General features: G+C 43.7%; 2 protein-coding genes across 5 annotated transcripts in view; one reads left to right on the top strand and one right to left on the bottom strand.

Annotated features, from left to right (window-relative positions):
- Positions 1 to 12,751, top strand: part of UNC5C (unc-5 netrin receptor C) — a gene marked incomplete at both ends in the record, with an annotated part of 346,897 nt that extends 334,146 nt beyond the window's left edge. For both annotated transcript variants that reach the window (XM_080797109.1, XM_080797108.1), the window contains 4 exons: positions 3,069 to 3,218; positions 5,224 to 5,388; positions 11,617 to 11,795; positions 12,586 to 12,751. In XM_080797109.1, the coding sequence (XP_080653235.1) occupies positions 3,069 to 3,218; positions 5,224 to 5,388; positions 11,617 to 11,795; positions 12,586 to 12,751 (660 nt within the window). The remainder of the gene's footprint in view (positions 1 to 3,068; positions 3,219 to 5,223; positions 5,389 to 11,616; positions 11,796 to 12,585) is intronic.
- A 12,342-nt stretch (positions 12,752 to 25,093) lies between these two features.
- The window catches only part of BMPR1B (bone morphogenetic protein receptor type 1B), a gene marked incomplete at both ends in the record, with an annotated part of 105,805 nt that continues 104,141 nt past the window's right edge, over positions 25,094 to 26,757 (bottom strand). For all 3 annotated transcript variants that reach the window (XM_080797313.1, XM_080797315.1, XM_080797314.1), the window contains one exon: positions 25,094 to 25,219. In XM_080797313.1, the coding sequence (XP_080653439.1) occupies positions 25,094 to 25,219 (126 nt within the window). The remainder of the gene's footprint in view (positions 25,220 to 26,757) is intronic.

Genomic DNA, 26,757 nt, shown 5'->3' with positions numbered 1-26,757 from the left:
ACAGTAATTTACTGACATGTTGCTATATCATTTATAAAGAAGCATAAAATGCATGCTCAATTTTTTGACTGATAGGCATATGCAGTCAGATATGTTTGGAGAGGGACCTCTGCTATAAGCATGGGTACATACCAATGGGCAGTTTTTCACCAGGGTTCGTGTCTAATCAAAGGGGACAAAAAAGTTAGGTTCTCCCAGCTCTGTGCAGCCACTTTGTGTCATTCCTGGTTGATGGAAAAACAGAGAGCTTAAGACTATGGAGATGTGTTCTCTAGCTCCATTATCTTTAAAACAAATGAGATCTTACTGTGGTGCCTGGGTGGCTCAGTCAGTTGAGCTTCCAACTCTTGATTTTGGCTCAAGTCATGATCTCGGGGTTATGAGATCAAGCCCGTTGTCTGGCTCCATGATCAGCAGGGAGTCTACTTGGGATTCTCTCTCCCTCTGCCCCTCCCCACCCCCACTCTCTTTCTCTAAAACAAATAAGTAAATCTTTAAAATAAAATAAAACAGTATAAAATAAAATAAAATGGCATTTTACTTGGTACTTTCAAAAAAGGCTCAAGCCAACGCCATCTTTCCCCATTAGTGAGAACTCTTAATTATGCCTTTTGAGGTGAATGCCGAAGAAACCAAGGACTGAGTCCTATTCTTGGGCTGACTCCCACCCAGACTCCTCATTCAAATGTGAAATTAGATTTCTTGACTTCAAGGTCATGGCCGATAGGCAATTTAGGTTTTTTTCAGTAGTCCTCCCTGCCAAGAAAACTGATGATGTTCTCCATATCCTCCAGCAATCTATGTTGATTGTAGGAATGGGGTGTGGATTATACATTGTTGGGTACAATTTCCTCCCAGAATACAATGCATCTTCTTTTAGACATCCCAGGGAGATAATTTGGACATAATGAAGATCTATAGTAATCAGATAATTACTATCGATTGCTCTTTAGACGTCTTGATGAGGTAATTAGGGTGTACTGGAAAGAAGCTAGAACTGATTGATTGGCATGACTGTAATCTCAAAGATTTCTAATTATGTTTCTTTTCTTCTAATGGCTTATAAACAAACATCATTTTAGCTTTAGAATTTGTCAGGTGCCAGGTTCACTGGGAACATCAGCTTTCTCTATTATGCTAACTAGACACCAAACATGATCAACATAAGCTCATTATGCCTTGCTGCTGAAGCAGAAGAAACTGCAATTAACCCTCGCTTTTCTTATTCATCTTCATTTCCACATGGCCAGATCCTTGTCGAGGAATGGAGTGTGAAGTGTTCCATGAGGAACATGTGTGACTCTGGGTTGGGTAGACGTGTATGGCTTATTGGGGACCCTCAGAGCCTGCTGAGCTGTAGGCACAGAGAGCCAGGGCACAACATATGTGTCCTGGTGGCCGACTGGCTGGCTGGGAGTCGGCTGACTGCTCAGACTCCTGTCACAAGTAATAGCTACTCATCAGCCAGCAAGGTTGAATCCTCTCGGTGTAAATATTCTGAAGCAGCTGGGCCATGCCCGTCTCTCCATCAATGTGCTGTTGCCTCATCGCTTCCATTAAACACTAATTAGAGGAATCCATGCCTGAGACCATATTCCACATTACCCTAATATTCCCTACACCTTATAAGACCTTTCAGCAGCTTGCATTGTTCAGAATAGTGGCCTGACTCAAAGATGATGGATGCTAAGAACCACTAAGAAGCAGCTAGAAATGAGCTGTTTACATCTAATCAATGATGTTGGTAAGCTCTGCACTTACTGGGCTACATGTGTGTGCGTTAGAATTCATTCAACAAATGCAGAGTGGATGTATTTCTGGGTAAAAGCCAATCTGGTCCCCACACTCAAAATTCTCTGCTGTGATCCATCTGCATTCGGTACTCTGGTAGATGCCCAACACGTGCTTGTGGAATGACCTGATGACCTGAATGGGCGCTGCATTATGGAAGCCCCTGCTTCCAGCTGGAAATGTCCCCAAGAAAGAAGATTTTTTTCCTTTTATATTTTTATATTTTTTTAAAATCCATTATTTTCCTGAACCCTTAAAAAGGAAAGAAAGGTCACAAATTGCCTACACATGTGTGTCACTGAAACTTTCAGAGCACAAGAGCAGAGTGCGCAGGGATGGTTCTGATGACAAAGGAGACTCAGCATATTTTGTTCATTGATAACTTATGCTTTGCTGCTATTTGGGTAATTGCAGCTGTACTTTGAAATGCTTCGTTAACTCCCATTAGCTTGTTTGAGGAATGAAAGTCTATTTAGAATTTGTCTTCATGTTACATCTTTATAGTTTAAGTAAAGTTATATAGCAAATTTTTTGATCAGCCACAGTTCTTGAGAAATGAGGTATTCTTTTCCAAATTTAATCTGAGTGACTGTCTAGTTCAGTATTTGGTGCTACCAGAACTTCCTAATCTGTATTAGTATATTTTCCTCTAATAGGACAGATAGTGAGTATATTTTATTTTAGTTTTTGATAATTGGGAATTGTGCAACAGATAATTCTTAGGCAAAAATATTATTTCTGTAGGTAAAGAAACTACAAAAAAAAAAATTGAAAGGAAAAAGAAAAGTGCCAAATTCATTCCAAGTCTTTACTTGTTGGCTGGTTTTGCCAAGTCCAAGACATGGATTTGTTTTCTAGTGATTTGCCCTTTTCCCCAAAAGTTCATTGAAAATCTACTTATTTTACTGCTTATTTATATTTCTGCCTGATTTTTCTTTCATTTGGAATTCTTCCCATTTGGGGTTCTGATTGTTATTTTCCAGGATTTGATTAAATCTTCCACTTGTCCATCGGGAAATGCAGACTGTACTGAATTTGCCTCACAACATATGATGCAGGTAGCTGAGAGAGAGTTGATGGTCAGGAGGACTGAGTCACACACAAGCTGGCAGGGGCATCAGTTGGAGGGTCTCCAGGCTCCAGAAGTGGGAGTGTGCGCGAGTTAGTTGTCGAGTGGGGGAGGCGCGGTGAGGAACATACTCATTTGTTGAGAGAGCCAGCCAGCAGAAGTCACACGATTCAGAGATTTGCTTTTGACTTTGGGCATGTCATTGTAGGAAGTACTGCAGCTTGAGAGACAGATGGGAGGACAGCTCCTAGAAGAACCTAAGGCTCTTCATTTTAAGGGCAGTACCCACAACCTGCGCCTGTCGATTCACGATATCACCCATTCGCTCTGGAAAAGTAAATTGCTGGCGAAATACCAGGTAAGGTTCCCGAGCTGAACCAAAGAATCGGAGACAGCTCCAAGAAAGAGGTCTAAAATTATTTAAACATGAGAATTCCTTTCCTTGAAATTAATTCTGTATCAGTACTTGTTTCTCCAAAATAGTATCGAGTTATTTAGGATTTCTGAAAAATACTTCAGAATATTTGAAAGAATTTTTCTTAATTCTCCTTCAAATAATTGTACTCTCATTGTTTTATTTTTAGTAAAAGGACTTCCAAGTCCATCATTTCATTTCATTTTCAGAATAAATGCTAACATTGAATTGATTAAAAAAGAACCTCAAAAAAATGCATTCCTAAGGAAAAAGGGAAGAACAGTGTTATTCCCTCCATGCTGTGACACAAATTAGACCTCAGCCTTGTTAAGAAAATACCTTTACCTTGAAAACTTGGAAGTAATACCAATTTGGAAATTGAAATAGCACCTAAAAATAAATCTGATCAGGATTTTATTAGATAGCAGCATAAAAATACTGGTCCAAAGTCTCACTGCATGGACACATGGGAAAAGCAGAGGCCTCTCCAGGGATTGTCACCAGCCCCCCAGCTTCTCTGAGCCTGAGCTCCCAGGAGGCCGTGCGACGGGATCTCTAGCCTCATACCCAATCTCAGGAGACGCAGACGCACTCGGATAAGCTGCGAGTCCGTGTCTACACACATGTGGCTCCAGTCCCACACCCCAAGGCCGCAACTCCACTGACTGACTTTCTAGTAGAAGTCAGTGAACATATTAAGAGTGAAGGGAAGATTTCCAGCTCATTCTTAGTCTTGTAGGGCTAGTACTTACCCCTAAGTCGTGGGAAACAAATCTGCTAGCTTGCTAACACTCCGAAGCTCTCATCGGGCTGTCTACCAGCCTCTTCTGTGTAACTCAGCACTCGGTAGTGGCATCTGGCTTTTGACTTTCTCATTAGATCTCTCCCTTTGCTTTCTTCTCACCCTTCTTTGCAACTGCCTTAAAGCCCCATAAATCTTTCCCTTTTGTGAGCAATATCCTTTGTGCAATCATAACAGAAAATACTATTTTAATAATAATGATAATCTGACAGTAGTTCAAGCCAAGCCTGCCTGAATGCTTACCATCTGCCAGACACCCGTGCACTTTGATTTACCCCATTTAACCCCAGCAGGTCTATGATTAGGTACTCTTTCGCTTACTTTTTCACAGATAAGGAAACTGAGGCGTGGGAAAGTTTACTTACCCCACAACACCAAGTAAGCAAAAGGAGCGTGTTCTAATTTATACTGAATTGGTTTCCAGAGCCTCCATTCTTAACCACCATATTCTCCTCACTTTATTATTATTATTATTATTTTTTAAATGTATCACCCTTTTCTTTCCTTTATGGAAGCAAGATTCTAGGATGGGCTCTGAACGTGGTCCAGACTTTCAGAAAATTTCTGTCTTTTAGCGGCTTGGTCCTTTTTAGGCCAAGGATTTTCTGCGGCAGCTCCCCGGGCCCGCAGTGTTCTGCTTGCAGTGAGTTTTGGTTTTCCCCTGTCCTGTGCGGAGGGAGTGCACAGGCATGAAAGGGAACTGGATCAGTGCTTTACTCTTTAGACTTTCTTTGCTTTTCTCCAGAATACCACGGCAGGGATTCCTTTTAATGAGCAATGACTGGAGTGTGTAGGTTTTATTTTGGGAATTCGCTAAACTTTTGAAAAACCACTTACAATGGCTTCTTTTGTAAATGACGAAGCAGTGGCAGACTGGTTAGGAATATGGATTCTGGAGTCCAACTCCCCTGGGTTCATAGCTCTGCCACTTAGGAGCTGTGGGATTGGGGGAGGGTGGTGTTTAACGTCTCTGGACCTCGTTATTTTTCATCCGAAAAGTGAGTTGGGATGTCCTTAGGCATGGGCCTGTCGCGAGGATTAAATAAGGTAACATGTACTTCTGAGAAAAGTACCTGGCAGGCAGTGTCTGAGAGTTGTTTTCAGTGTTAGTCGCTCATCGGTAGTTAACTTGGTTATATCCTTTAGGAAATTCCTTTTTATCATATCTGGAGTGGGTCTCAAAGAAACCTCCACTGCACATTCACCCTGGAAAGATTTAGCCTGAACACAGTGGAGCTGGTCTGCAAACTCTGCGTGCGGCAGGTAGAAGGAGAAGGGCAGATCTTCCAGCTCAACTGCACCGTGTCAGAGGTAAGAAGCTCTTGTCTGCCTCAGAGGTCAGGGGAGACAATGACCGGGGGAAGGAAAGAGAGGCGCGGAGGGTGAAGGTGTCTCAACAGGGGCCATGTGGAGAGCCCTGAAACGTATTGTATAGGTCCTATTTATTAATACAATAATATTTTTAATGAACACACAGAGCTAGATATATACAAGAAAAGGACAGGAAATCCTTCTCAAAAAATAAGGACATGAATGTAAGGATCAGGTTCTAATTTTTTAGTTAGAATTTCAAGGATAGGGTAGAATGGAGGTGGCGTGCGCATGGAGCCACTTTTCCTGAAGGCTCCCTGGGTGCGCCGTGTTCTCCCCATCCTCCTTTCGAACAGTAGGAACCCTCCACGCTGGAGGAACAAAGGAGAAAGTGTAAGCCAAATGGTCAGAAGGCAGCATTTCCCAGGGCCTCGCAGAGCCAAGCTCCGAGCCCCTGACTAAACCACAAAGAGCAGGACTGTCATATTTTACAACTACAGGGGGACAGGCGATGATTTAAAAGACTCCTTCTCCCTCACTGTCTCATGCACAGTGACGAATGAAATGTCACTCTGCGCGGTGTGTCTCGCGCTCCACGTTGTATTTAAAGACTGTCTTCCTTGGCAAACCAAGCAGGGGGAAAACATGTCAGGCTCCAGGACGTTCCATCCCTCTTTCCCACAGCCTGCCGAGAGCCGTGGCCACCGTTTCCTGCTGTAGTTCCATGAGACTTTTGACTCATAAACAACTTTAGTCACAGACCCCGGTGACATTCATAAGGCATGATCTCGGTGTCAGGGCACCATGGCAACCGCCAGGCCCTCGGAGGAGCAGGCCCTATCTCCCAGGCACACAGCACCACCCCTGCTGGCTCCGGAGGGTGTTTTCACTTTCCAGGCCCAGCAGGTCTGCAAAGTTCAATAACCACCCAGCTCCAGTGACAACAAAGGCTGCGGAATTTTGGAGGGGGGCGAGGACGTCTGCTCCTTTGATGCTTGCCTTCAGTTCAGTGTGAACGTTTGCTGCGTGATGAAAAGCTGGATGAGGCGCGGGGCCTCAAGTGAAAGGGAGCTGTTCAGCGGCCCCCGCCCGCCCCCCAGGCCCCCGAGACGGCCATTGCTGGGCAAGGGCCGCTTTTTGCAAAGCGTGATCACCATTTAAGGACTTTCAGCCTTGTGCCAACGTAAAGGAGAGATGATTTCTTTTGCAACTCGGTGGCAGTCTGAGAGGCCAACCCTCAGACCTGCGAGAGGCCTTTGGCCGCACGTGTGACAGACAAGCACGTTTCTCTGAGGGAGGGGCAAGAAATGACTGGAGTCAGATGACTTTGGGGATTATGGGGCACTCTGCTGCTTTTACTTCTGGGTCACTGAGTTCCACCACTGTGGTTAGCATTTGAATGCGGGTGCATGCGGCCCACAGAGGGGAGAGGTGTGGGGCTGGGTACTGATGTTGAGGAACAAGGCTCAGCTCTGAACAATTGATTCTGGAGAGCCCTGAGCCCCGGATCCTCATCAAAAGCTCCAAGTAGGGGTACATTGTGACTGACAAACCGTAACCAAACAGAGAAAAGACGCCATTTGTGGTGTCTTTCTCCTGCACGGGCCTCCTTCCTAGGGTCACAGGGCTAGCTGGCAGGTGGGCTGGGGTTGCAGTTCCAAAGTGCTCTCTTCCAAGAATGAGCTGACGTGCCAGGAATGCGCTGCACCCTCCCCCCAGCCACCCACCACTCAAGGCACTCACCAGCAGTCATTTATAAAGCCATGGCCCTTGGCCTCTCTAGTCAGGAAGGACCTGTTGCCCCCCAGGGAGACCAGGCTGTGCTTGACAGAGACCGTGGGATGTCAAGAGTCGGCCAATTGTTCCTCACTGATTGCTTTGGCCAGAGTTGCCTTAACAAGAGACAAAGCCTTTAGTCTCACAGAGGTGGAGTTTAAGAATTGAAAATATCTCAAAGAGTAGAAGCAGGGGCATGAGTGCATGCCCGAATGTAAATAATGAAAGGTTTTACTTTTCTTTTCTTTCTTTCTTTTTTTTTTTAAGAAGGACACGGGGGGCGGGGGGGTGGGTAGTAATAACGGGGAAGCTACCCATCAACACCCAAGAGAAAAAACAGCGTAGAGAAGCGAGGGAAATTTAAAGTCTTGTCAGGCCTTCTACTTAGCGTTAGCCAAACACAAACCTATGGTAGGAAATACCCAAATGGACAGTTCCATGCAGATATGGCAATCACTTCACCCATCTTGCCTCAGGTTCGTCATGTGTAAACTGGTACAATAATAAAGGATGAACTTCTGTGAGAAACGAAGGTGTGAATATTAGTGCACTGAGCAGAACTCGGCTCATGGCCCATGTTCAGCCAGGGTTCATCATTACTGCTGCTCCCGTTGGTGCTGTTAGGATTACTGAGGTCTTGAGGAAACTCTACCTCTGTAGTCTGTGGCATCTGTCATCAAATTAAACTTTGGATTCCTTTCCTATCAAAATAATAAAATAACACCTCAGTCAGCCACTATAAAAACAAAGGAATGAGAAATAAATCTCAGTAAGTAAATGAATCAATATTAGTTCCCAGAGTAAAGAAGATGGCTTATTTTCCCGAGTGGGTTGGTCACACCTTGCTTTAGTTCATCACTTTGAACCCTGGAAAAGGTGGAGCTTCACGAGGCAGCGTTAGCCATTTGTTTGACTAATGGATTCCCAGATAATAGTAACGATTATCATTTCCCACTATTTGCTGGACCTTACAGCCACTTTCCATACACTTTTTGTACATGAAGAAGAATGCTTAAAATGTGCAAAGTAGCATCTGTCTGCTGAACTTATCCCATCTACTTACTCTTCAGTTTTCTATAGCCTATTTAAACAACCATGAGGAAGATCTAGTGTTTTGAGGTGACTTCAGGAGGAAGAGTCAGGACACGGGAGTGGAAAGTTGTTTCTCCCACACGGTGCTGAAAATGTGCGCTGTCACCCACAGCAGCTGTTCGGCTAATGTTGAAAAATCATATGTTTAACTGAGGGAATCGTGGCATCGGAGACAGATGGTACCAATATCATAAACGATTATTGTAATAAGCATTCTGTGAGAGTGAACTCTACTCTTACCTGGAAGGAAAGGAAGAACTAATAGCAACTGAAATTTTTAGATGAAATGGAAATGTATATTTTCCTTTTACCTCCAAGCCTGTTGTCAGCCATCTGATAAGAGAGACAAGGAATGATGCCCTGGGAGGCTTGTTTCAGCAACAGAGAAAGAAAGAGGCACAGAAGCGGGGGTTAGTGACTCGGGCCTTGAAGGCCCACATGAAGCGGTGAAGGTTTTTACTCACTAAGAAAAGGATGGCAAAGTGAATATGTGGCAGATCCTCTGAGAGGCAGGCCTGCCTTTACCTGGCCTCTACTTCAGGATTTAACTGTGAGAACAGCCATATTATTAGTCCCATTTAATTGGAAGGACGCTCAACACAGGACTCTGTGGGGTGGGCTTCTATCAAGAGGCAGCTTTATACTCCTTCTGTACTAGGAAACTTATTTTCTCTTGTGTCAACAAATATGACTTGAAGAGCTTCTGTGTGTAGGCCACTGTGCTGAGTATCACAGGGGCTCTGAGAATGACAAAAATACTTTCATCTCCAAGAAATTTAAGGAATCAAAAGAAGTATCCCCTAAATACGGCCAACATGCCTAAGACAGGTGGAATGCGTGCACCCGAAAAGTGAGGCAGGAGGTCCCCGGTTGGCGGCTTTGGGTGAGTTTGCTCAGGGGAGGCTCTGGGACATGTCTTTGGTCCAGACTTTGAGGGGTTTCCCTGTTAGAGATTAAGGGAAAGAAGAATTATCAGAGGTAGAGCCTTAAAAAAAAAAAAAAAAGGCTCTGGGAACAGTGAGTGGTCCAGTCTGAGATGAGTTTGAGCCATGTCCAGGCAACCAGAGAAAGGGATGGGTCGGATTGTCAAGTCAGGGGGACAGGGCCCTTACTCCATGTGAGACACAGCTCTGCACTCTATAGGCCTCAGCTCCGAGGCCTCATACCAGCCAATGAGGTAATTACCACACAGTGTGATTAAAAGTGGGGACTCCATGTGGTAGAAGGAGCACTCAAATCTTCTTAATAAGAGAGAGAAAAGGAGAAACATCAGTATATGACACTTTGGGAAGGTGAGTCTGACAGACTGGGATAGACCACGGGTACACAGTAAGGAAATACTGTGGGCAACAGCGAGAAGAATTTCTGGGGACAGAAGTCAGAGCTCCACAAAGCAGATCCCTCCTTGTGCCAACCTGATCTTCACTGCCACCACCGGATGGTCACATCTGGGGATATGGTGGCTTTCCTTCTAGGCCCTGTCATTATTGTCCACATAGGATGGATCTCAGCATGAGTGATGGCACTAAGTTGTGGAAATACCATGATTTTTCTTCACCCCAACTCTTTACACTTTTTTTTTTTTTTTTTTTTTTTTTTGCCTAATACAAGTGATGAAGCACTTTGGTTCAGAAATCCCCAACACAAATCCATTGATAAAACACCACCACCTGCCCCCATGTCACTCTTCTGGGCCCCTACATTGAAGCCCTATACCCTGGAGGTCAGACACCCTCTCTCCTCGGCGTCCCCTGGAAGGAGCTCTGCCAGGTGTGGGCAAAGAGCTGCATGCCTCATCCCCATTCTGGGACTCCAACCTCCATTTCGTGCCAATGTGTTTCATTCATACCAGTCTTTTAATAAATTTTTTTTAAGATTTTATTTATTCATTTCACAGAGAGAGAGATCACAAGTAGGCAGAGAATCAGGCAGAGAGAGGGGGAAGCAGGCTCCCCGCTGAGCAGAGAGCCAGACACGGGGCTCGATCCCAGGACCCTGAGATCATGACCTGAGCTGAAGGCAGAGGCCTAAACCACTGAGCCACCCAGGTGCCCCATTCATACCAGTCTTTTAACTGGCATGTGCTGGAGTTAACACAAAGAGCGCATGGACTCCTCAAAGGCTCAGTCTGCCAGTTTGGGGGTATTAAGGCTAAATACCACGATGGCAGCCAACACCCCCATGTGTATCACAGCAAAGAATTCGTTTTGTTCTAATGTGCCCTCCAAGCCCCTAGATGGACCCCTCACTGCTTAGCAGTGAGCCTTGGCTGTCGGCCCCAGAATCCAGAGCATGCTGTCGGTCTACACTGAGACACAGATCACAGTGATCCCCGTGGGGCAACCAGGTTTGGGGGGCTCTGGGCAGGGATGGCACTGCCTCCCCTGAGCGGAGCACTCTGCATGGGACCAGAGACTTCATGATAACTCAAACTGTATGTGGCTAGTTTATCCCACAGGTGCTAATTATGTACACCAAGAAGTTACCTGCTTTAAAAGAGAGAGAGAGAGAGGTGACATTTAAAGTAGATTAAGTAGATTTTCTTTTATTGCTGTAATAGTTCCCAGACAACATTTGCTTTTGCTTTTCCAACCAGCAGAAGTGATCAGAAAATGATTAGAGTTTCTCCTGCAGATGAAATTCAGATTTCACATTTGTGCTGTTTTATGAGCTGAAACTATTTTAAGAGCCAATTTATGGTTTTCTCTCCTAAAATTAGATTTAACAAAAATAAGGGTGTACAGCAATTGCAGGATGCCATTAGCGCTGGCCCTAAGGCAATCCACTGTGTTCACCATTTTCTTTAAAAAAATTAGTCTTAATTTGATATCATTTGGAGGAGGGCTGTGTTCCACTTCCTTCAACAAAAGCAGAACCGACCCTACTTCTGCAGAGGTTAGAGAAGGAATTGACTTGGGCATTCCCCTCAGGGTGACGCCGTTTCTAGAAGCTCTGCCTTCTAATCTCAGATCTGTTCATTCTCAAAGAACTGCCCTTTTGAACATTTCTCCCCTCTTGAAATCTAAACCGTTAAGAGTATGGAGAGTCTTCTCTCCTCTTTCATCCTGAAAAGGATGAGAGAAAAGGCGTTACTGTATCACACAGAGGTCCCACCTCGCCCAGCCCAGTCCGCAGCAGAAACCTATACATCCAAGGCTGTGCAAAGTCAGCTCGGAACGTCCCTGGTGTCCTCAGCCAGGTCCCAGCTGTCGGCTGGGAAGAAGCCATTCGTACCAGGAAGAAGAATAGCACTCATTCTCTCCTTATCGCTCAAAGCAAGGCGTTATGTCGATTGGTTCAACAGAACTTACTTTTGTCTTTGGAGATAATGCTGTGTTGTCCCTGTGCCTGAACTTACAGGAACCCACTGGCATCGATCTGCCTCTGCTGGACCCGGCGAGCACCATCACCACCATGACCGGCCCCGGCGCTTTCAGCATTCCTCCCCCCATCCGGCAGAAGCTCTGTAGCAGCCTGGACGCCCCACAGACCAGAGGGCATGACTGGAGGATGCTGGCCCATAAGTTGAGCCTGGACAGGTGGGTGTGGCCAGGTTTTCAGGACAGCTTTCTGGTAGACAGAGAGCACTGGGGCTGGGAACTGTCAGACGGAGGGTGGCCTCTGTGGGTGGGGTTGCTGTTTTTCCTGTCCGTCCATTTACTTTTCATTCTGCAAACCTGTATGAAGCTTCTTTTTTGTACCTTGCACCATGGTCTTGCAATCACTCTGGGGAGAGAGATTCTGGGCTTATCTGACAAGATAAGTATCGGGTTCTGTGATCCACTTTGCAAAGCTGATGGGCTAAATCCCCTGAAATAGTAGATCCCTTCACTTACAGTAATTGTCTTTCCTCATCTCCTGTTGAGCAAGGCTTGCCACTGGATGCTTACTTAATTAACATGCTAATCAACGCACTGACACTGAGTTATAAAAAGACCTCAGGAGCCTCCTCTTTGTGGAATGTTGCCATCACTACCAAGCACCACAAGACATGGCATGACCTGTCAGAGATGATCAGAGCGTAGGCTGGAAAGAAAACATAAGTGTCTCGATTTCCTGTTTAGGATATGACCCATAGACATCTCGTCTCTAAAATTATCTTACTCAGAGTTGAGGTTAACAAAGTTAAACATCGCGTCTCCTGTCTGGGGCTGATCTAATTAAGTGTGTGCTAGTTATTTAGGACGGCTCCCTGTAAACCACAGCTCCTCCAGTGGGACCCAGCTCCTCACAAGACAAATGGAGAGGCAGGAAGGGTTGGGACAAACTGCAGAGGAAACAGATCTGTACAGCTCACCATTCAGCACACTCTCCCATTCCCAATTACAGGTACTTGAATTACTTCGCCACCAAATCCAGCCCAACTGGCGTAATCCTGGATCTCTGGGAAGCACAGAACTTCCCAGATGGAAACTTGAGCATGCTGGCGGCCGTCCTGGAAGAAATGGGAAGGCATGAAACAGTAGTATCGTTAGCAGCAGAAGGACAGTACTGACCCACGCCGGAACTGAAAATGAAGGGTGGGAATGCACCAGGGGTCTGTGGCCGTCCAGGGCTTGGCCGTTGAGAAGGAATTCCAGAATAGACCATGACCGATGAGTTTCACAGGCAAGACTGCAAGCGGGAGAGAGAAGGAAAGCAGACACTACTGCTGGACAGACACGCCCACTTCACCAGGACATCCTCACAGGAGTTAAGAACAATTGTGTAAATTTGTACCTTGACTTTAGAAATCGACCTAATTTTCCTCTTAGTTGGGCTGTATGCTGTGTGGTACAGGATCTTACAGTTTCCTAGGAAACGCTTTTTATTGCTATCCAGGTATATGGATAAACTTTCTTAACAAACCCAATTTCTACAAACGTTGTTTACATCAAATTGGACAGGGAGGCAGACGCTGTCCATGGCTCGTTCTATTTTTGTTTAAATCATTTGAAGTTGAAGCTGTGGACGGTTTGTTGTGTCTATTTCAGATTAGTAATTCACACAGAAATCACAGACTTTTGCTACAAACTGCTTACATCAAGTGTCTCAGATAACCCTCCCATCGGTGTTCTGTTTCTAGAACTTGTAGAACCAGTGTTACTGTTTGTATCAGGGAAGTGGAGAATCTAAGTATAAAGGAGAAATAACTAATATTCCTTATTCCTCGAGGGTACCCGTCTGGTCACCCTCTGGGAACAAAGCTGTAGCATTGCAGGGAAGACAGTGATTCATGTTTAACCACACGAACAAGCATTTCTTCACCACATGTGTGTTTGTAAGATGCAATTTGAAGTGTTTTTTTTTTTTTATAAAGAAAGGTATCATTATTACTATCACTATTATTATTATTGATGAGTATTTACAAGTATTCTAGTAAAAGGATTTTCTTTTAACTTCTTTTTTTGTTAGCAGTACTGTTAGTATTTAGATATTGACTAGACCTGCCTCACCTTCTGATGGAATAAGGTGGGCATGGTCACCAGTTTATAACAGGCTTTGCTTCCTTGGCCTCTTATCTTTCTTGCATCCTTCTGCCCCAGAAACGTAGTCAATGCTTACGGGCTTTGTTAGTCTCTTCTTTCAGCTGGCTCAGGCAAGGTCTTCCTCCTCCAAGCCTTGTTGTGAGAAGCATTCCCTACTGAAGTTCACTGAACATTGTGGTTCTGTGACCTCCCGGGTACTCTGTCCACTTGAGAGGCTGTGTGCATGGAGGACAGCCTCTGAGCTGGCAACTGGAAAATCGGTTCTCGTTCTGGGTGTGTAACTGGCTAGCTGTGTTCTCCTGGGAAAGTTATCTAACTTCACTGGACCTCAATTCCCTCACGTGTCAAATGAAGGGGCGGCAGTAATAGGTCTTCTCAAGGTTCTAAAATGCTGATCTCTTACAGTGATGTCTCTAGTCTCCTTCATCAGTCCGAGGACCACCATGGACTCTGACCTCGATCATTGAAGGAGTCAGCTAGTCTCTTGCCCAGGCTACAGTCTGCCTTCCAAACAGTTCCAGCTTGGAAGAGGAGGATTCTAACCTGTAACCTATTTCTCACGCTTTCAAACCTTGTCTTTGATAGCTTGCCAAGAGATAGCATCCCTTTATTATCATTTTCTTTTCTTTCTTGGGACTACTTGTCCTCCTGACTGATTGCAAATTATGTTCTATTATTGTCTTAATCAGACTTTTTTTAATTAAAAAAATTAACTGAGAAGTAAGTAGTCAAAAGACTACTTTGTATAAACTATGGTATTTCCTTAGAACTGTCACAGGCTCTTTGTTTTAACCCAGGGACTCAATTCATTCAGCAAGTGGGAAATAAAGGGTCCACAGCCCAGTAGCCAAAACACGATTCACTACAAGCACAGATGTGGGTGAATCAGAACCTTCGGAACATGGCTGTGGTCGACTTTTGGGCTGGAGGTATACACGTTGCTGACTGGAGTTGAATTAGAAATCATTCTGTATGTTTTCCTCCTTCTTTACACGTGCATTTCCTCTTCTATTTTGCTGACTTCTTGATATTCCCAAGACTCCTCCATCCCCCTCATTGAGGAACTACTGATAATCTGGTATGGAGCCTCTTTTCTCACCCCTTTTGTTTCTTATCTTCTGTCTCTCTCGGGCCACCCTCTGCATCACACATCAATATATGCTATGCTAATGTGAAAGGAAGAGTTGGCAGTAGCAAGTTCAGTGGATAATGTTTGCACCAACGCATATTTGACCAAAAGATAGTATCACTGTATTCTACATAAAAAGATTTTTTAATACATATTTTTTTAAAAGGAGGAGGAGGAGGAAAGAGAGCTATTGCCCATTACTTCAATTTGAAATAACTTCTCAAGATTTGCTCATCGCTCCTGGCTTGGGATCCGTCATCTACGGAAATCAAGAATTAGAAACCTGAAGAATGCTCAGAAGAGCTTCCATGCCTTGTGAAAAGGGATGAGTGTTGATTCCTTCTACGTGAGGTACTCATCTGTCATAGAACCTGTTATGTGCCCGTCAAGTGAACGGCAGCTCCCTTACGTACAACACACCATTTATGTCCAATAATTTTCACTACGAATTCTGATTTCCTTCTCCTTTGGAGTAAAATAATAGCTGTTAGATTGCTCTCAAACTTAGAAGGTCCGGATTCAACAGTTCATTTCATAGAAAGCCGCTTCATCTTTCTATGTGACATGTCCCGCCTTTGATTCCTAGGGCTTCCATGTGGCTTATGGGGAAAGACCAGCTTACGTCCTTTGGACCGGAAAAAGCCCCGCCTATCACTTGTGCATGGTGCCATCTAGTGGTGCACAATGCAATCTACCCTGAGTTTAACAAAAATTCACTAGAAGTTGACAAAGGGAATTAATAGCTGAAGAGTCAATGGGACCTTTATGGCAGATAGCTGTGGGTAAATTTTCACTTCAAATATATAGTTTTCTTATTGTTACACTCTTTTACTTAAAACACCCATACCAAAATTACATCGAGGCTAGTATGTCATCATCTCCTTCACACAACCACAGGTCTGGAATTGGTTTTTGGTAATAGAAACAACAGAACTACATAAATACCTGTATAAAACAGTTTCTGAAGAGTTGTCACTTTGAACATTTACATTTTTTTTCTAAAGATTTAATTTATTTATTTGACAGACAGAGATCACAAGTAGGCAGAGAAGCAGGCAGTGGTGGGGGGGGAAGCAGGCTCCCTGCTGAGCAGAGAACCACCCCCCCCCCCATGCGGGGCTCCATCCCAGGACCCTGGGATCATGACCTGAGCCAAAGGCAGAGGCTTTAACCCACTGAGCCACCCAGTTCACCCCCTGAACATTTACATTTTTGATTGGGCATAAAATGTTTTGAATCTCCTTACTTTTAGTTCGCTAATACTTATTTTTGGAAATGTAAGCAGCATTCACCTCAAAATGTTTCACATATGCAAAGGAGAGAACTGTGTCTAAGGAAGCCACAGTTGTGATTACTAATGCAGGACTAGGAAGAAGCTTCCTTTCTTCTGAGTTAGGCTGTCTAAAGGCAGAAGTTTCATCATATTTTCATTTTCTTCTCACCGCATTCACTCAGCTTTCCTTAGTGTGATCTGGAAGGATTAGAAATTGGATTCAGAATTGGTAACTGAAAACATGGTGATGACAGCCACCTAACAGCTAATAGCCTTTTCACAAACTGTGTGGGCACCAACGTGGACACTTACCTCCCCTAGAAGGAAAAATCCCCATCCTCACATGAGCAATATAAGCTCTTCCAAGGCAGGGCAAGATTTTGGGTGAGGTATCTAAGAAACTATAAATCATTCCCCATTTTCATATATACAATTATTTTAGGGATTTTACTCTCTCAACTCTCAACCAGTAGAGCCTTTCTTTAGGACAAAGTCATAGATTCTGAGTTTAGGACCCTCTGGAAATTAGACATTCCATAATTTTTTTTTTAAAAGATATCAGATACCTTCAAAGTAAGCATTCAAACGGTGGGATCAAGACTTTTTGCTTCTAGAGAGGAGCAAAGGAGGCTCTTGTCTTACAGATCCCCGTGTCTATCACTGTCAGGACCACAGCGGCTATGCTCTGGGTCTGCTTCTGTTGTCAGTGTGTGAGGAAAGGAGCCAGGAAAGTGCTCACTAACTTTCCAGGATTCACAAGCCTTTGCCAGTGTAAGGTCTGCCCCCATGGGGCCAAGCAAATCAAAACTATACGAGGACCTGCAAAAGACTGTAGAGAAAGTAGAAAACGTTTACATGTTGAATTTTCAGTCTCAAGTTGAATGTGAGCTTTAGCTTTTGCTGAGCAATTGCTCTGGACAAGTGATCTGTTTCACATAGAGAACTCAGTACTAGTCCAAGGCCAATGAGGGGAAGGATGACCATGGGATCAGCTGAAAGGAAACTGGGTTTGATCCATCTTCTTTGAGAATAGAGGAGCTTTTGTGAATCAGAATGCTGTTGCTTAAAGCCAATTATTTGTAAAGATGATAGTGGTCAATGAGCATTAGATTTTATAGATCCAATAAGGAAAAATATTTTTATTATTATCTCAAGGTAATAAAACATTTTTTTATCTTCCGAGTGCCTCATAGGACCAACTATTACACTTTGGGTTTTTTGTTTTTGTGGGTTCTTTTTTTTTGTTTGTTTTAACCTTACTGAGCTAATGTTGACTAAAATCCTTAGAACTTTGCCTCTGTGCAGTGAAGTGCTGTTTCTCTACCCTAAGAAATCTATTTGTATAATCTCTGGCTGTAATGATTACTTTGAAAGATTTTCCTTGCATCTGTAATGATTTTTTTTATTGGAATAAGGCATAAGGGGAATAAATACATTGCACCCAACGTTAATTTAAACCTGTGTCCATACAGGTCAAGTTAGCCAAATGGAGTCATAAGTATTTCCCAAATTCATGCCTCAAACCTATTTTTGAAAATCAGGGAGATGGCATTGTAGGTCACTGTTCCCTACGAACTAGGTCTGACAAGTTACTCCCTGATCTGTTGGACATATTGGCCCCGTGGTTGCCCCCATTGTCAGAAATCTTACTTCAAAACAAAGCAAAACCTGTCTTCAAAAGAGAGTTTATGGCTCCCAGCTTTTCTGATAGGCTTGTCCCCTCCTTGTATTGACTTGTGGTGGGATAGTCATGGTCTCAACTCAACCAAATGTAATATATGCCCTAGACCCATTTTAGAAAGGCTGAGAGAGGCATCACCGGGACAAACCAACAGGAACTCTACAAACATACTTGTAGCCAAAACCACACAACTGTAACAGACCATTTCCCAGACGGCTGTATACTTAGACTCCCGGGTACTGAGGAACCCTTCTGGAATCCCAACCTGGGAATCTCTACAGAATGTCACAAGAGTTAGCGCCCACCTGCTTTTGAGAAGAAAACAAGGAAACTGCCCCAAGATACAGTCAGTGGCCCGCCAGCCAAAGTGTTTGCTGCTCTACTCCAGTCTCTTCACTAGCCATTTCAGATTTGTGCCTCAGCAAGATGATGAATTGCTGGAGGCCTCAGACTTCAGGATCCCTTCTAAACATTCTTGAGTTCTGGGTGTCAACCTTCAGTTCCAAAGATCTGTTGGAATTTGGCACCATCAGAGCTGCTGTTGAACTGATGGCACTGACCCTGGGGGCAACAACCCTCACTTTTGGAGTTCAGAATGGGACTTGTAGACAGGTATTGCTGGGCGGTAGCCCAGGAGTCAATGAGCCTTGACCTCGGCACTGTGGTGAGGCAACGTCCAGGAATCACAGCCTGAGCTATCTTCTACCTGTTCAGACAGACCTGTCTTAGAACAGCTTAAAAGACCGAGAGATCGGCAGCCAGTGGAACATGCCTTTGCCTTTCTATATTCTTAAAGTCTCATGTGACATAGGGGGGGAGCTCAAGTGCATACCCCTCCCGGCCTTGGGGAATGAAGAGGACAGCAAGCAGAACAAGTTGAGTGAGTGACTTGCATTCTCCCCTTCACTCTTCCCTAGATCTGTTATTGGTAGTGACGCCCTCGTGCTCCAGACAGAATGCGTTTAGCCCAACTGCAGGATGTGTCTCTCTGTGTGTGTGTGTGTGTGTGTGTGTGTGTGTGTGTGTGTGTGTGTGTGTTGGATGCCAGTGTTGGATGTGTTCATCGAGTTGAAGGTTGAGCTGTAGCAAGTTGGTGACCTTCCTCTTTGCTCTTTCTAAAGAAGACAAGCAGTGTTTGTTAGAGAAAAACCCCAGCAGTCTGTGGTGAAGAGCCTGTGTCATCCACCCGCTGTTCCCTTTGGAACAGGTTCAACTGCAGAAATGTCGGATGGAGATTTTGTGCTTTGTCATTTTTCTTTTTGAAACACGACAACACAACTTTGGCTTTTCAGATATAGAACACTTCTTTTGTTGCTGTGGAGTTCCCTCTTGCTGTATCTTCTATGCAATTCCTTTTCTAGAAAATCCCTGGCGGAGGAGTGCTCTCCGGGCATCCCCTCTGCCGTGCCGCTGTGTGGTGGAGGTGAGGGCTGCCCCCTCTGGGTGTGGCCCTTCTCTCTCCCGCTGCCTCTCCCCATTTTTTCCTGCAGTCCCTTGGTTTGTAAATTGCCTGCATTTATTCCGTCAGCCAACATGTACAAAATGTAAGAAAGAATTTTTAAACAGGTAATAAATTATATTTATAAGCAACAAAGAGTGATACCTCCTTTGTTTCTTTTATTATTATTATTTTTTTAAGAGGCTGCATGCCCACCGTGGAACCCAATGCAGGGCTTAAACTTTCAACCCTGAAATCAGGACCTGAGCTGAAATCAAGAGCTGGACACTGGGGCGCCTGGGTGGCTTAGTGGGGTAAACATCTGCCTTCGGCTTAGGTCATGACCCTGGGGGCCTGGGATCAAGCCCCACATTGTGCTCCTTACTCAGTGGGGAGTCTGCTTCTCCCTCTCCCTCTCCCTCTGCTTGCGGGTGCATGCGCTTTCTCTCTCTCTCCCTCGCCTGGTCAAACAAATAAAATCTTAAAAAAAAAAAAAAAAGAGACACTTAAACAACCAAGCCACTGAGGCACCCCCTCCTTGGTGTCTTCATAACAAAACACTCCTCTGTGTGAAGAGTCATCCTGTGTCTCTTCATTAGCACAGAGAAGCTCTTAGACTCTGCAAGGATGGTTATCACGGCCTCCCTCAGGGACAGGATGGGGTTCTGGAATTGGGGTTTCTTAAGCCTCTCTGCACATTGGATCACCTGAGAAGCTTTAGAAAAGCTGACTCCCAACCCCAGAGATCCTGACTTTACAGATCCGGGGGGTTGGTGTGGTTATTAAAAGTATTTAATGCCCCCAGGTGAGAGTGATGAGCAGTTAATGGGGAGACCCAGAGTCTTAGAGGCCCAGCATCAGAAGGCCCTGGGGAACCAAGGAATACGAGGTCCCACCCTGAGAGTTCTGATTTTAAATGACATTTGCAAGCAACTGCACTACTAGGTAGGAAAAGAAAGGTGAGCCCAGGAACGCAGGACACAGAGGGGCTGGAAGAGTGTGCCCACAGTGAACTGTGACTTCTTTTGAATGTCGCTAGCTCTGTATCCTGTGGAGCTAATACCAGTAAGGAGAAGCAATATTTACGGGCACCCGCTAGGTGCTTGGAGTGGGGCCGTCCCCTCCTTCACATATTCATCTCATTTGTTCCTCCGAAGAGCCCTTTGAGACGGGTATTTTTAGCCCACGCACAGGGGAGAAAATGGTGCTCAGACTGTGTACTTCCACAGAAGTGAGAAAGTGAAAACCGTGGAACGTGAGCCAAGTTGATCAGAATCCCAGCACTGGGATGAATTCTCTTGGCATCAGCGCAACCAGCTAAATACAGCCAATTCTCATGAGAACTCCCGAGTCCCAGTAACCAAGATGCAAGCCTTCCTATATGCCCTCCATGCCCAGACAAGTCTGGGTTTCGTCTCTCCTGATCCCGTCTCCCACAGATCTCCTCAAACCTTAACTTTCTATGCTGCCTTCCAAGATTCAGGAACCATCACCTAATATCACCTAACACTTTCCCCTCCCTTTGCAGAGGGCTTTCTCTTGTCCAAGGGGACACTGTTTGCTGGGCAACAACAGTGGTCTCAGTCCTCCATACCCGACAGATGTCACAGTTGGGAGGAAAGTTGGGAACGTTCTCCTACCATTGTGCTACTTCCAGTCCACTGCCCTTCTGTGGCACCCACTGCTGCGGGCTTCGGCCCATCAGGCCCCACCGGCCCCAGTCTCTACTCTCTCCCCTCACAGACTGCAACCCTCCCACTGCCCACCCCCGTTCTCACAGCCGGTCTTCTCAGCGAACCAGACCCTCAGTGCTGCCCATAACAACCCACCTGTCATTTTCCATAGTGCAATTTTAAACTGTTTCCCTTCTCCCAGCCCACTGACTACCCTACCTTTCCTCTAACAACTGATGACTGTGGCTCCTAATTACAGAGAGAATAGAAGCCATCAGACCACTGCCTTGCTCTCCCACCACCAAACATACAGACTTACCTGCATGGCTCTCTTTTATACATGCCTGTTCGAAGTGCGATGTTTTTGAAGACAGAAAAAAAGACACAACTGTAGGATAACAGACATGTTCTTTCCAAGGGGAGAAAGAAACCATTTTATTTCGGGGAATGTTAAAACAAAGCCATATACAATTTGTAACAAATACAATTGTTTGTTCCCTAGTCCTGAATAATTACAGTATATACAAATTCAATAAGGCACTGGTTCCCCAAAAGAACACAAATGAATCTTCTTTTGAAACAGACAGACAACAAAACCCCTTATATAGTGCCAACTTCTCTCCAAAAAATATGGCATTCTGGTTTGTTTTGTTTTACAAGAGGAATCATAATTGCTAAATTAAATCACTTCTGATACCCCTTCTTTCATTCCCACTGCTATGTGACTGGGTTTTCTAAGGAGATGTAACTGCAGAACTATTCAAATTTAGAAATTTCGGCTTCTTCCAGTGCCTTTCTGCTGACCAGCAAAGAAGAACCAGAACAGACCAACAGTGTAAACCACCGTAACTTCTAATGAATATGCATGACTCTGAGGAACATGAAATTCTGTCATTATTCAGTATTTCCTATACCTGACTACACAATTGAAATCTGTCAAAGGATTCCTTGTAAATCAAATCGTGACATGTTTTCTAAGAAGCTTTATGTTTAAAGAATAAAAAGAATGGTCACTAGTGACTTCGGAGTGGTGCTGTCCAGGAGCCAATGGCCTGTCTCCTCATACACAGTGTTCATAGCACTGTCACTTGTGACTGGACCAACTACACACTTTCATAAATAAATACTATGTTTCATTTAGTACTTTATCATCTATAATATTTTACTCTCTAATCCACATAATGGAGTTGTGCCAGACTCCAAGCTGAACATAATATTTATATATACATATATATTTATATAATATGTACACACATACATAAACTATAAACCTGAACATCTTAGCCTATAAAACTTATATTAGCTAACAACTAATATTTTAGGATTCCCTTGAAGGGGAGGGAGTGATTAGGAGAAAAATTTTAGACTTTGAAAGAGTCCTGAAAGGAAACAATTGACTACAATAATTTCCAGGTTCCCCCTTATTCTATCGAAAGACAAAACAAAAAACTAAAATTCACTTCTAAGCTACTAAAAATTTAAAAACCAAAAAGGATTATTTGGAAGTGAGTAGGTAGTCTCTGTGAGAACAATTTAGTATTCCTTAAGCAAGGCAGATTTGGGTGAGACACAAAGAAAAATCTACTCATAAATAAATTCCTATCTCACTGAAAGACTCTAAGAACTAAAGGACCTTTTTAAATATCTTGAGAATAATTTTTAAACGTTCATAGTGAGTAAATCAGTTTGAGAGTTAGAAAGTAAGCTATAGATTTTTCCAAAACAACAAATAATCTAGAAGAAATCTGGATGCTATTTGATTTCTTCCCTTTCTTCATTGGAACTAACACTGCTCTAAAAATCTAGTTTACTTTTAAATCATCACCTCCCCACAGAATATTTTGATATGAAGTTATCTATGTATAAAAATTTGCCAAAAAGAACATGAATTTTTAATCGAAGATGTAAGCAAGCCCAACCTCGCTTAAATTTGGAGAAAACCAAGAAACACAAACGCGTCCCCACTGAACTGGCATCCATGTTTCCTCATGTGTTTGTAGATTATCAGATTAGAAGCACTGAAGCTTCTCTCCACGGCTCAGATGATTATCACGCATAGTTCTAGACACATATTCCTTCTAAGCTATCACAAAGAATACAATTTGATGCAAGGGAAAGGAACCTTTGTTTACACTGCTATTCAGGTGACTTTAATATTACTAAAAGCAGCATTCTGATTACAATTATATTTGGAAACAACTGCTTGTGATCTTTAAAAACCAGAAATTTTGTTCCTATTCAAGGGTTAAGAAAATCTTTCTTTGTTACAAATAAAATGCAGCTACGAGCCACTGGGAAGTGAATGCTTAGAATGGAGAACACCAGTTCTCCTTGTGTTCTCCCCAAACTTACGCGGGGCTCACAACCACTCTGCGCTCTGAGAGGTTTTCAGGATGAACAAGTCACCAGCTGCAAGCCTCCTTCAGCAGTGAGGGGAATATCTTCTCATTTTTCTTGCAGCTGTCAAATGTTCGAAAACCCTCCAACCTTCAGGCACCAAGTGGTGAAAATGTGTTATAAAACAGTGCCCCCTAGAGTATTCTGGAAGGAACGTCCTTTTTAAAAAGACCAAGGAGAAGCACTTCCCAATTCTTCACTGAACACTGCAGGATTTTCGAAGAAACAAAAGAAAACCAAAGACAAGTAAGGAAATGTAAATGAACACAGTTGAGAGGGGCACTCATAATTCTGAGCTTTATGTTCCTGTTGCTAAGGAATATTGGCCCTGTCAATGATTTGACTCACATTCCTCCAAAGTTTAAAACCCCACAGAATTGAGGAGGCGAGGAGATGTTTTGCACAAGCGCCACAGAGAAGAAAAAATATATAAATAAAAAGTGAACCGAACATCACAAGAATAAAACAAACCGAGTCAGCACTCCTCTAAGACGTGAACTTATCATGTAAGATGTATGTGCTTGATCCGTATCTATTTTGGAAAAACAAGTCACAGCAGCTACAATGTTTTGTGGCCTCCACTAGCTCTTTCTACTGTCCCATCTGGAGGTTATATTTATATTTTTTAAATTAAAATTTAGTTAAATTAACCTAACATGCTTTCCTCTCCTTCCCTTCACTCAGACACAAAAGAAACTGTCTTTGTCTATACAAAATAAGGTGTGCGTCCTTTCCCCTTGTGGTTCTGAGACAGGCTCTTCTGCATATGCAAGAAACAGGCCACTTGTACCCCCACCCTCATCCTCTGTCCTACTGACACATCTTTCTTGCAACACAGGAGCAAAGTATCTCTATTTTAAAGAGCCTTGTTTTCAACCCAGCTGACTGTGATTTTATTTAATATTGATCCTTTCATTTGAGAGATCAAAACCAGGCATGAGTCAATTCTCTGCACATAAAAAACACCTTTGTTTGTGTTCAATGAAAAGGAAAGGACTTCACCATGACAGAAATGCCTTAAAAGAATCAGAAACACAAAGTAGTTCTGAAGAATGGCATCGACACTTACTAATTCTAACAGAGTCACAGAAAACCTTCATTTGTTCCGTGTCTTCTGAAGCTACAAAAGGGCACCCACGGGAACCCCAAAACGTGGCCCACACAGGTGGTATTTGTGCCCAGGTGCATTCACATTGCTGCAGCGGCCCCTGAAGGCAGGGCCGGCCAAAGCGGTCTGAGGAGGCAGAAGCGGGGAGATTTTCACATGAGTTCCCTTCTATGTTCTCCAACTCCACAGACTGTCTTTTGGTGTGCAGAGTGCAACAAAATTTCACTAATGGAAAAAGGTATTTTAAAATTTACCTTCCAGCAGAATTTCCGGGAAGAACTTTCGTTGCTATTATTTATTAAACTGTAACAGTATAAACCTTAAAACTTCTACATGATTTGTTCTATTTTGGCAAAATTAAAGCATCTTTTGGGGGGAAAAAAAGGCAATCCCAAAATATGGGGCTTTCTTAGAAAGCAACATGCATCATGTATCTTGAACGAGTTACCCAAGCAGTTTCTCCCTCCTACAGACAGACATGATGAGAACATGTTTCTGGGAACTTCTCTTTGTCCAGGCTGCTCCCTGAGAGGTGAGGCTGAACCCACTGGGAAGCAGGGTGATGTTCAAGGCTTGTACTGTGGATACTTCTGGAACATCTTCTGCTCTGCCCACAAACAGAAGAATATCTCCTGGCTTTCTCCAGAGACACTTATTTCTTCTCCTCACATCAGAGTTTAATGTCCTGGGACTCTGACATTTTGGCTAGTGTCTTCTTAACACGTAGGGCTGTCAGTCTTGATGCAGGATTGTGAGCCCAGCATTCCATCATGAGTTTTCCCATCTGCCTTAGACACTGTGGGGAGGGAAAGGAAAAAAGGAGTAACACTAGAGAAATGTATTATCTACAAGGATGCCATCAGACATGTGGCCTTTAGTGTGTGGTTTCTGGAGTACAAATACATTTTTCAAAGATACTCCTAAAACCATGTAGACAAAATTCCATAAAAACTCTTTTCTCGTACAAATTCTAAACAACGAAAACAGATTTTCATGTCTTCCCTATGACAGCAGCAAGCAGGTGGTTTTGCTAATTGTAGAAGAGTGTCTTTGAAGTTGGTCTTAACCAAATATAAAAATACCCAGGGAATCTGTATTCCACTCCACACTCCTACATTGTTTATAACACTTGATAAGCTTAAATCTTTTATCTAATTCCATACTATTCAAACAAACATGGTTATTCCTAAATCACAGCTGTCTGCTCCAATAATAGCATCGCACTGTACCATTTAACAAGATTAATGACCTGTGCACAGCCTCACTAAAACTTTCTCCTGTGTTCTCCTATGCTCCATCAATTACTGGTCTTCCTGTGGAAAAGCACAATTTCACTTCATTAGAAGTCTGCAGTAAAGGGATTCTGAGTAATACCAATGCCCATAACCACCCTCAAAATAATATAATTCCAGCATCTCATAAAGTTTTCTGCATAGCTCGTTGGAAAACATATGCGTTATTTAGCATTTCAGGAATGAGACACCAAACTAATGAACCAAAGGTTATTTTTAAATGCACTGTACATTAAAGAATTAGCTTATCAACAGTGCTCTTTCCTTGTGTTTGTGTTGGCTTTGCTACATGTTTGATGAGGTGGGTTTGGGGGTGGGGGTTGTGTTTTATCCTGGGGATGCTTCAAACTCATCTCTGAAGATGTCCGCCTGCCAGAGGGCTCCGAGAGTTGGTGAGTTGGCAAGTATGGAGGATAGATGGGCAGGATGTCGAGGATGACATGAGACAGGAAGGGCAAGGCCCACCCAAATCATTTCCTCCTTCTGAACAGCCCCTTTTCAGCCCTGGTTAGGTTTCCTCCCTGCATCCTGAGAGCCAGGCTGAATATGGATTTCTTCAAAGGGCAAACATCAGCCCTACTAACAAAGACGAACGGTGCAGTCAGGCAGCCCAGCCACAGCTTGTGTCCCTTCTGTGTAAAGAAGACTAGATTCTGCAGACGCCTATCTTTTCTCTCATCAAGATGAGAGACCGGTATACACTGGTCTGTCATGGAGAAAACTCATGGTGCTTCAAAGACGCACACAGAGAAATAACGTCCTTTAGGCAAATGTCAGGATAGCGTCAGTAAATGGAATAGTGTTACCTATTGTCCAGGCTAAGGGGAACCACCCCCTCCCATATACTTTAGAAATAGCAAACTCAAATTGGCAAAAAGAAACAGATAATTTAACATATGACACCAATGACTGCGGCGAAGAACCATTACCAACACCATCAAAACAAAGGGGGAGTATTCCTGTAATAGGTATCTGGAATTTTGGCAAAAGGAGTAAAGTCTGTTTAGAAGTCTGTCGTGGTCACACGGTTACCTCAAGCCTT

This window comes from Martes martes, assembly GCF_963455335.1.
Source record: "Martes martes genome assembly, chromosome: 2".
Classification (NCBI taxonomy): Eukaryota; Metazoa; Chordata; class Mammalia; order Carnivora; family Mustelidae; genus Martes; species Martes martes.
The sequence above is the reverse complement of the archived record's forward strand: the minus strand, read 5'-3'. Positions and strand labels throughout refer to the sequence as shown.